We start from the raw sequence: 11,389 nt of genomic DNA, 5'->3' as shown, positions 1-11,389 counted from the left end.
TTTTCTTGCAATAACACTGCTAATTTAATGCAAACATTGAATCTGCTCCACACCTCAGTGGTAACCTGTAAAAAAAAAAAAAAAAAAAAACCCAGAAAATAATCAAGTAGTGAAATTGTGAGCCACATTTGGCCCACACCACCACATTATCAAAATTCAGCATGAACGATGAGTCTTCAATGCAATGAAGACTAATACTTAAGGGGACAATCTTGCTCTAGAAGAGGCAGGCAAAGGTCCCATATATCCCACTAAAACTCTGTTAACTCAAATCTCCCTGCCCAACTCAAAGATGTATACACTTCATGACAGGGCACTGACTTTGGCTTTTACAATCAGGCCAAGGAATGCAACTGCATTTAAGGACTGAAATCCTGTCCTTCAGAAGAAAGCAGACATGTCTGGTAAAATCCAAGATGCTGTAAGAAATAATTAGGCGGCAGTAGGACAATCAGATCAGCTCTGTGGCTGACTTAAAGTCTGGAAAATGGAAGAAAGGTTGGAATCTATGGTCTGACTGATTTCCAAAATAAACTACATCAGCAGGTCACATTACATGAAATGTACCCACAATATTAGGTTTCAAACAGTCCCCTTATACCAAAAATACTATTTTCAGGAGTGAGTATACATTTGGGAATACATATGGGGAAAATAAGACCATTATTGTGTAAAAAACAACCCCCCAATCTTTATTTTTCACAATACATTTTAAGTACATGCAGAACGTGTTTACATTTCTCTTTAAGGCAAACAGAAACCGGGTTCTTATTCCTGAGTTGCTTAGCACCAGTAGAAATAGCAAATACAAACTTAGGAAATGTTGTCTCTCCCTTTGAAGCAGCAGCTGCCTCCCCTACAAAATATTCCTGCTTTCACCTTACGTTTCTTTTCATGGGCTATTTATACTGCTAATCTCTAGTGCTGTTGGAGCCATTTCTGCAGGTGTCAATCGCTTGGCAGAAACATCATCATGCCAAGATGTGCCAAACTTTCTGTGTTTGTTATTTTACCTTGCAGACTGTTTGCTGGCTAGACAGCCCAGCAGTACTTCTGTCTTTGCTGGTACCTGCATCAAGGTCTTCTCTTCAGCTGTTTCAAGAGTTCTGTGTTCCTCCAATATCTAGAAAAAGCTAACATTATCTTCCTATGTTTTTCTCATGCGGGCCAGCTGCTTCTCCAATATTATGTCAAGATTAAGAGAGGGAAATGTTCACCTCAGCCAATGAAGGCTTTTAGGGCTTGACTTCACTAAAGCTAATGGGGGGGAAGTGAAAATTCCCATTGAAGTGTTGGCATTTAAAAAGAAAACACAAACCCATTTTTCAAAGAAAAATCACTCTCCCTTGAAGTCTAATATTTGAGCCATTTGCATTATCTTAAGACTTTAGACATTTGCTGGAATTCAGGATGCTGAATTTCCATTTATAATACAGAGGGAACATATTAAAAGAATTTTGTCACATTCTTCTATTGCCCTCAACTGGCTCTATCAAACCCATTCCAATGGGCACTTTTCTCTCATGACTTTTAAGAGGACCGCAGCACATGATTCTAAAAGAGAAAACATCTCTTCAGCAAAAAATAAAGTTCCTGTTCCTATCTAACACAGAAGTGTAGTCCAAGCAGAAAGCTGATAGTGCAAAATGGGGTGTGACCCTTCGGTGTGCCTTCCTCAGTGACCTGTAGCGTGGAAAAACATTTTGTTTCAAATCACATTCTCTGCTTTTTTTTTGCATGCATTTCTGAAACTATAATTATTTTGTTGAATACATCAATAATTCAAGGTTTCTTTCACCATTTAGTCTCTCTACGTGCCCATTTCAGCTAATCAAACCTTATCACAATTTTTAAACAAATGCTAATATTTACAGGTGTTAAACATTCATTGAAAGAAACAGAACAACTGTACCTTGATTAAACTTCTGGTTTAAATTGGTTATTAAAGCAAAAAAAAAAAACCCAAGTAATTTCTTACTTCTTTTTGAGTTATTACCTGCTAAGATCAAATGTCTTTCTTTACAACTGTTTCACTTAGTGGCAACACACAACAGCACATTGCATCGGGAAGAATGCACATTCAAACAGTCAGCTGTAAAGAGATTACCTTTAACAAGAACAAGCAATCTCACAAAGCAATTCTTCACCAAAGCTTTTCCAATTCTTTTCCTGCCTCTGAGAAATTATTACAAACTAAGCACTTAGGAAAATGCAATAAATGAACCCAGACAATAAAAGGTACCTATGAAGAGTCAAATCAATATCCCATCAGGAAGCTGACTCTCTGGTAAGGCACCTCCCAGCAGAAGGTCTGTGGTTTCCCTCTGCCCAGGTAAGACAAGTTCAAAAGGCTAAAAAAAGGAACGGTTGTTACTCTGCACCTGGCAACACCTCTCCACACCATGAACAAAACAGCAGCTTGCTGCAGGTATTCCCAACAAACAGCTGCACCGTAGCATTTTTACCCTCATTTTGTTCTCTAGAACCTGACCCACATACTGCTTTATTTCTGAAATCAGCGCCGCTGATTCTACAACTAGTACGTCCTCTGAGATGTACTTTTTCAGTGATCATTTCAATACTAAGACGCTGAAGAGATAACAAAATTTCCAACAGCCTTAATTTCTCCCTGGAAATCCTTGATCCCTAGTTTACACACAGAGACTGTACTGTAATTCAGAGGAACACGTTGTACCCCTTGACGGGGATTGTTTATCCAGCCACTGTTCATCATTTGTCAAATCCTGTCCTGCTACATTGGTTACTTTGAAAAAAATAATCTGTGACACCAATGCTCTGCTTCTTGCCCGGATCTGTCAGAACTGGCCAAGCTCAGGTTCTCCTCCACTCCCATAGGACAGGGGACATAGGCATTCGTTCAGGCTGTGTCTCCACTACTCACTGGACCAGCTGAGGCAGCAGAAGCTGGTTAGCCTCCCCAGGCATCTCACCAAGGTGAAATATTCCAGAGGAAGTCGCACAAATACTTCTTGCATTCAAGGCGGTTCAATGGCCTTGGAGAGCACGTCTCTGACACGCTCTGCAGCTCAGCTTGCTCGGGGCAGTCACTGGAACTCTTCTGATCTCTGATTTGAAGAATTAGTCCTACCTGCTCTTTTGAGGACGGCACCAGGTTATCACAGTTTGAATCTTGAATCCTTTCATGCAGAAGGAAGAAGTTGTAGGCAAGAATAAACTTCTGGACAGTTTTGAAATGCTACTTCCAAAGGCACCGACTTTCACATGCAGAGTAAAAGACATTGCTCTTTCTTACAGTGAAGATGAAACAGATTACATCCAGTTTATTTATAAAAGTTTTATACACCTGAAATATCACAAACATTTACAACTTTCCTGTTTTCTTCTGAGTTCTGAAAAGATCGAGTCATACAATTACACCGCTGTCTCCTTTGACTCCGATGTCTGTGGTGGATTGAAGTTCAGTATCTCTTTGTATGTAATACCTGGAAAACAACACAATAAGCATAGTCTTGCTGGTATAATCGGAAAAGGAGCTGCACAGACCCAAGCAAGGTGCAGTCTCAGCATGGTTAGGCTCTGATCAAGGTCAGGAAGAGAGAGACCTCTTCAGGCAAAAAAACCCAAAAAACAGAAAGAGCACCAGAAGTACAGGAATCAAGGATCATTTTTGTCACTATTTCAGATTTGAAGTAGCCCAATGATGAAATGTTATCCGTGCTTTCAAAGGGACGTGAGGGTTGACTTTACAGTATAGGGGGCAATATCCTCAGAAAGAGCTACTGAGCACATCAGCTTTAAAAGTCAAGCCTTCACTTAAAAGCCAAAATACAAACCTCTGATGTTAGATGAAAACTAGATCCATAGTTAAATCTCTGCTGAGACAGATATGTTTTCTCTCCCTCAGAGAACCTCAGTTAAAATTAAGGCCAGCAACCACTGCAGTCCTACAGAACTAACAGTTGATGAATCTGTTTACCCGTCCTACCCACTGAAAAGACCCTGTTACAGAAATGTTTTCTTTCCTACATTGCAGAAGATGGGAGGACAGACACAGGGAAGAAGGAAGGGGGAGAAAGGGAGCCTCTGTTAGGAGGCAGAGAAGAAACCTTTGGGGATCATTCCAGTAGGGCCTGATAAGAGGAACACTGGCTTATCAATAGCATTTCTCTACTTTAATGCTGTATATTTACTCTGTTCCATCAAAAGCAGAGAAAATAATCTGTAAAGGGAAATATGCCTATTTCTGGATGGCCTTTCTATCTGGTCATTTTTGAAAACATCACAAAACTAAACTCACGTTTCCACTCATCTAGCGGAAGATCCATGTTATCAAATGTGTCATCATATTTCTCAGCTTCAATCTCTTCCTCAGGATCGTGGATTGGCTCAAAGTAAGGATGCATCAGAGCCTCAGCTGCTGTGATTCGCTTCTCTGCATCCAGCACCAGCATCTTCTCCAAAAGGTTTACAGCTATTGAACAGAACACAAACAGTCCATTCAAATCACGCCACTGATTCCAGTTTGTACACAGAAACGTCGTCCTGGAGATATTTGAAATAGATACACAGAGTTATAAAGCAGGATCATTGGGTGTCCATTCTATAGCCAGCGGGGACCATCTGCATGACAAAACAGCATTGTGAGCAAGCTGGGATGTGCACAAAGCCCGATGCAACGCGGGGGTGCTCCCTTGCTTCTGCAATGCAATAGAGCCACATCACCTCAGCTAAGGACTTCTCTGCTCCAGCACCGCTGTGCCTGGGGCTCTCCCAAGTGTCCTTCATCACTGCCGCCATGGTGTTGTGGTTCTAAGGTACATCATAACCTGACAGCAGCAGAATGAACAGGTGGGTGCAGAGCTAACGAGAATTGCCCAGTGTGTGACCAAATCCAAGGCCAAGGACACTCTGAAGTTCACTAAGAGAAGTCAGTTGTCCGTGCTCAGAACCTCAGCGCTGACTTTACCTGCTCTGTGTGTCTGACCTCAGCCAAAATAATTCATGAAAATCTCCCCTGTTCCTCTCCAGTGGATTTTGGATCAGGTTCACTGTCAAGAATGTCGAAATGGGCTAGTGTAAATAGATTTGATGAATGACTTGTTTATTCTCTGGTTTTCTACCCTGAAAGAAAGTTCCTGGGTTGGGTGGAGCAGCTGAAAGGAGGAAGAGGCAGCAGCGTGGGACAGGATGCTGCAACTCCTGCTTGCCACACCATGGAGTCTCTCCAGCCTTCTCTAGACCATGAGCAGCAAGTTGTTCTCTGTGTAAGGAGCAGGCACATGGCCACAGAAGTGACAGGAAGAAACGTTCTAAAAACTAAATGGAAATGTGTAGTTTGCTGTAGCTGAGAAGGTCAGTGAGCTAACCATGCAGGCAGGGCAAGAGCTGCTTATTATTCATGTTTATTTCTACTGTATCTGAACATACAATTTTGACTTCTTAAATGGAGAAGATTCAATTATCCTAATTGATATTCTAATAAAGCTGGCTTTGTGGGTGTGCAGGTCATTGGGGAATGGGTAAGGTTTGGGCAGAGCCATCTCAGAGCTCTGGCTGCCTCTAGCCATGTCACAGTTATGCACACTTGGTATGCTCTTCTGGCTGTTTATAGCTATCAAATCCAAGCCAGTGCTTCTCAGGAATTCACAGATGTTTCTCAGGATGTATTCATTCCATGACTAAAATGTCAGCTTTCTATTTGCTTGCATTTCTACTGTAGATCAGATTAAGCTTTCAGAATTACATTTTAAATATAATACTCAGAAAACATTTATTACACGCATTTAATTTCTCAGGGCTCTTGAGAAAGCTGCTCCAGTAAAACCATTAAGCAGATGCTGGATTGGAGCCTAAAACACAAAATACTTCTTTTTTGACTTTTCTAAGAAACATCCGATTCTTGGCAGGATCTAAACTTGGCAAAGTTCAGCCACTAAAATCAAAGTTATGAATTATGGAAAGCAGGAGAGAAAAGCACGAGAACCATCACATAACCTATCACATAACTGACACTGCTGCTGCCTCCAATGCAAACACAAGAACAAGACAAACTGTACACATCCACACAAACTGTCTTACCCAAAGGATTTGCATACTTCAAGATGGATGCAAAATCTTTTTTCTGGACTTTTGGGAGGCTTTTGATATAGTTTTTTGCCTTAAAAGAAACATGAATATTAAATTAGACCTTTGCTGACTTTGTAATGTGACAACATTAACTGTATGCTTAATAGGTAACTTAACAATGCTTTAATAGCACATTGTACAAATGGATTTTTTTGGGGTCATAAACCCTGATTATGTGTCACTTTGTTGAAAGGAACTTTTTTTAAAATCAAGCCTTAAAACTGTGATTAAGAAATGATAATGCAAAGCTTCAATTACTAATGCCAAACATTTAATATATTAATTAGAATAAATATGCATGCATATTTGAAAGAACATCATAGAGACTTTATAGGAATCTCTAGAAATGAACCTTATACAGTGATTCATTAGTACTTAAACTGTATAGTTAGTCTAATGATTAATTTTTGGTGGGGTTTTTTTTTTAATGCTACTATATAGCTTAAAGATTCTAGAAGGACAGCCACACAAGAATAGGAAAGACAGAGACATCTGCAGAACAACTGCTTTTTCTGAATAGGTTCCTGTTTTCAGTATGTTTCTGATAAAGATAGTAATGCATCAGCTCAACTGTTTTTATGGCGCTAGAAACTTTGAAGTATTTAAATATGTGGATTTTTCAAAAGTCTTGATAATTTTCTTTGCCCTCTTAATCTCTGGTAGTTATTCTGGGTGTGCAAAGCATTTCAAGGCAGAGAGGTACCATCAGGGGTCATTCCAGTAGTCAATACCTATTATCTCAGCCAGCCTAAGAACTAAGCATGGCTTAAACCAAATTAAGACATGTAAAACCAACTGACAAAGAAGAATACTCACATCTTGACTCTGCAGTTTTTGAACAAAATCTTGAGTTGGTGTACCCGTTATTTTCATTATTTCTGTGAGCTGGTCCAGATCTGAATACCAGAAATAAGGAACAAAGTCTTTCACCGTAAAACTAAGCACCTTGCAAAAAATGTGAGTTTCTTTGCTACTGGAGAACAAAGCAAAAATCATAATGCAATGACTGAACACAAGATTTATAAAAGATGAGATGAAAATTCTAGCTTTTCTTGCAAAAGGCAAAGACACTGAAAGCACTTGAAATAAAATATCCTGTAACTTGGAAATACATAATTGAATCACCTGCAAACTCCTCTAATATCATCAGGCCTCCTCCATATTTTTGGTCAAAATCAGTCCAAAAGTATTGGAGTATCTGAACAATCAACACATGTATTGCACACATCGCCCTCATCTATCCAATATTTAGGTGACAGAGGCAGAAGAAGTCACAGGGAACATCAGGTGGCATGATAAACAGAGCAAAAGTCAGAGGAAACCAGTCTGTATCAGTTCTTCTCCATACTGAGAAACTTCAAGGAAAAAAAATAAATTAATTCCTCTCTCTCCTCATTTCCCACATGCTCAGCTCAATTCCAGATGCTGAGATGTTGGAGACATTGGGGTAAGGCATCAGAACACTCCCTAGTCTTCTGTGTCCTAAACCAGCACAGATTAATCAATAACAGTATTAGCTGTTTAAAGAAGAAACAGCGTATTCACAGGAGGCTAATGCTGCAGAGAACAGCTTTGTGACTCATGTGCTCCTCTGGTAAGAGCAGCAGATGAGAAGCCAGACCAGCGATTGGCACATGAGGATTCTTCCAACCTCTGCAGAAAAAGGCAATGGTGAGTAATGCCGATGAAATAAGTAAATAAATAAAATCCCAAACCAAGTTTGTAGGATAAGCTATTCATAATCCTTAAACAGGAATCCCTTAAGTTAGCTGTTTTCTTATTCACCTTCTCACAGCTGAACCCACAGCTGCATTTCCCTGACAACAGGTAATACTGATTCACATACTGAAAGGCCAGCAAGGACTATTACGCTGAGATAGTTTCCTTCGTAACACAGGACGCAGGATTTCAGCCAATAGTTCTGAAATCTCCAAAACCCAGTATGATTAAATATTAGCTTCTCCATTATTACATTTACAGTGCAACTTGAAAATTATGACTCATTCATTTCCGTATTTATGTACCAGAACGCTCAAGGTTCTTTGGCAGGCATCTTCATATTTTCTTGTTAACAACTAATGCGTACTCAAAATCTGTACAGCTGATATAATTTGATGTTTTCTACTTTCCCATAGTCCCCATATTTTTTTTTTTTTTGGTGAATGCAATCTTCCTTTTCTATGGTTTTCCTCACTAAAGGAGAATAGTATGATCCATGTAATGAAGTCCTAACCTTATATGCAAGTACTTAAGTACAAATATGACTAAAATTAAACAATTGTGATTCTGTAAACAAGTATTTGCAGATAAGCAGTTTATTGACTGGAACTCCGCAAGGGGAAAAGCACTGCAAAATGATCAGGCTGAACTGTCAAACATACAAAGCTGGAAAACAAAAACAAAAAAGTAAAAAATTCTTGCTGCGTTCTATTAACACTGTCCTCTATTAACCACCACAACTACTACTGTCAATGAAGCTGAAGTTGAATTATGGCTTAATCTTAACTATCTTCTTAATTCTGCAACAATTTAATGATAGGACTAGATGTTTTTTTGTAAATCTAAAACATTTTACTAGATGTTACTTACACACCAGTTTTTGGTAACAGTCTAAAAATGCATGAAATGGACTAGCACTTGCACATTAAGTCCATATACTACAGCTAAATCTTCTGTGCCTGTTCTGGAGTTGTGGAATCTGTCACTAAAAATAAAATAAATCAAAATGTGCCTTTTCTATCACCACAGAATCTTCCAGCTGATGATTTCAGATGTGATTCAAAGATCACCCCTCTTTCTCTATTCAAAAAGTTCAGTAATACAAGTTCTAATTTGCAGATGAGAAAAAGCAGTACAGATATTAAATAACCAGTTAATGAGAACGGTGCAAGCCATTTTATTATTCATTTCAATTTATGCTCATCAGCTTTTGAACAGACCTACTGTATCACATAAGAGCCTCTCATCATTTTCTTACATTAGTGTCATAAATTCACTGAAGGATACGATCATTTCCTTTGAACAAAGGCCTCCCCGTTATCATCTCAGCCATTATACAGCCCACAGACCAGATGTCAACTGGAAAAGACCAACAGTCACATTAAAGAGCTGAATACTTGGCTATTTAAATGTACATAAAATTTAATTTAAAACATATTTTAAAGACTTGTAAAATTTGCCTTTATAGCCTGTTACAAAATGATGTGTGCTTTGCCAAGCGTGATGAACAGTATAGGCAAAACTACCAGCCTTTCTAATTAGCAAACTGGAGATAATCTCATAATATACAGAATCAGTTTCTCAGTAAGAGGCAGATGTATGTGGGAAGTAAATTTTCAATGCTTTCAAAAACTTCCCTAGTCATCCTACAGTTACTTGAATTCCCTCCTTCTGCCATTTTCCCCTGTCTGCTTGAGTTACAACCAGCACATCTCTGCAGGAAGATGACAGTCAGTGCAGAACACAAGAAGGTAGAGCAGACTGTCACATCTCTAGACATTTGTATTGCTTTTTCCAACCACCTTGGCTCTTTCCGTTACTCTCAGAAAACACACAAAAAAGCCCCCAAACTCACAACCACCAAACCATTTCCTGCAATTTATCTACAAGGAAGTTTTGCATAATTATACTGTCATTTCCCACCTCCCAATTTATCGTTCACTTCAGAAACAAAGACTTGCTTATATATTGCCTGATTGAGGGAAGGCTTCAGCTCTGCTAAGCCTTTTCTGAAGAGATGCTGACCTGTTTGCGTATAATGCATCCAGTTAAGTATGACCTCTGGGGCTCTGTACCACCTCGTAACCACGTAACCGGTCATCTCACTGTCTGTATGCCTTGCCAATCCAAAATCCAGAATCTGTAGTAGAAACATAAAGAACATCCTGATCAAACAACTAGTTATCTATTTTATATGGACTTTAAAAATGTGGAAAATAAAAAAATTGGAGCATCCTGCAGAGACTGGCTTATTTTTGCATCTTTTTTCTCATTGAAGTGTCTTGTTCTCACTTGAAAAGTCAAGACAGAAGTAGCAAGCAGCTTTACAATATTTTTTTCCTGCGTTAGATACTCCTATAGCAACACTAAAAGCTGTAAAACCAGTAAAGAACAGAATAAATCCTTCAATTATTTAATTAAAATATATGGGTCCTATTCAATGCAAAAAATTCCCTGGCATGGAATGACAATTGTAGCTTCTAAGGGCTAAAAGAGGAGCACCCGTCTTATGTGGCATTCATTGCTCTCATATCCCAGGCGGTACAAATACTCAAGAGTGTGTTCGAATAATATTCTGAAGTAAGAAGGAATCATTCTCTTTGTTTTATAGGTTTTCATACAAGGGAAAGCTTCCTCTAGGTCACACTGAAAATGTACATGAGTAAGGAATTACCATTATTTAGTCCCACTGAGTTTTCCCCAACCTACTGTGTCAACTACAGAACAACCCTCTGTAAGAAACGCAAGGTCTGTGCAATTTTTTTTAAAGGATGATACACAATTTAGCTTATTTCTAAGACTTTCATTTATCTCTAGATATAGCAACATGTAGAGCAGCAAGATTAAAAATGTATGTTATAGCCTTTCATCAACTTCTACAAAATTGGCTAACATAACGGCCCACCTGTATAGACCTTCAAAAGATGGTGCCAGAAGATGCAGCCAACAGTGAGGGCCACTCCCAGAATGAGAGTCACCTCATAGTTTATCAGGAAGTTCATGCTTCTAAGAAGATGGGGTCTTGGCTAAGTAAAGTCTGTTCAAGATAAATCACCGTCATCATCCACACATATTTGAAAATGAAGCTTTGCATGAACAGCCACTAGTTTCCATGTGTATCAGGCTTCATCTATATTGACAAGGCAGACATTTTTACTAGGAGCACCCCTGCATCAACATACCGAGAGTGATGTGTTTTAATGCCCTCTGTAATTAAACATTTTAAAATATTTCAGGATAGTTTCATCATTCCCTAGAGCCAGCAGAAAGGAAAATTATAATTTCATTCATAGATCAAGAGTATAAAATGTTATGGCTGATCTTTATTACCATACTTGAAACATCATTTCCACATCTTCCCCATAACTGCTGATTACCTATCAATTTAAGAACAGGAACAGGATGCCAAGGGAGGGATTTTTATTCTTACCAATAAAATACAATTGATTACAGCTGAAGTTATCCCTCAGAACTTTGGGTACTGAAGATTTACTGGAATCAAAACATTTGCAGTAACAAAATACACTTTTATATACAGCTTTCAAATTTATTCTATGTGCAC

General features: G+C 38.8%; 1 protein-coding gene across 3 annotated transcripts in view; it reads right to left on the bottom strand.

Annotated features, from left to right (window-relative positions):
- Positions 1–666: 666 nt before the first annotated feature.
- MAPK12 (mitogen-activated protein kinase 12) overlaps positions 667–11,389 on the bottom strand; it is a 41,803-nt gene continuing 31,080 nt past the window's right edge. For 2 of the 3 annotated variants that reach the window (XM_014964238.1, XM_014964236.1), the window contains 6 exons: positions 9,853–9,967; positions 9,115–9,186; positions 6,925–7,004; positions 6,061–6,139; positions 4,280–4,453; positions 667–3,464 (listed from right to left, as the gene is read on the bottom strand). In XM_014964238.1, the coding sequence (XP_014819724.1) occupies positions 3,394–3,464; positions 4,280–4,453; positions 6,061–6,139; positions 6,925–7,004; positions 9,115–9,186; positions 9,853–9,967 (591 nt within the window). In that variant the 3' untranslated portion in view covers positions 667–3,393. The remainder of the gene's footprint in view (positions 3,465–4,279; positions 4,454–6,060; positions 6,140–6,924; positions 7,005–9,114; positions 9,187–9,852; positions 9,968–11,389) is intronic. The other variant, XM_014964237.1, reaches the window with a different exon arrangement.

Source organism: Calidris pugnax, unplaced genomic scaffold (genome assembly GCF_001431845.1).
Source record: "Calidris pugnax isolate Ruff unplaced genomic scaffold, ASM143184v1 scaffold44, whole genome shotgun sequence".
NCBI classification, from domain to species: Eukaryota; Metazoa; Chordata; class Aves; order Charadriiformes; family Scolopacidae; genus Calidris; species Calidris pugnax.
The sequence above is the reverse complement of the archived record's forward strand: the minus strand, read 5'-3'. Positions and strand labels throughout refer to the sequence as shown.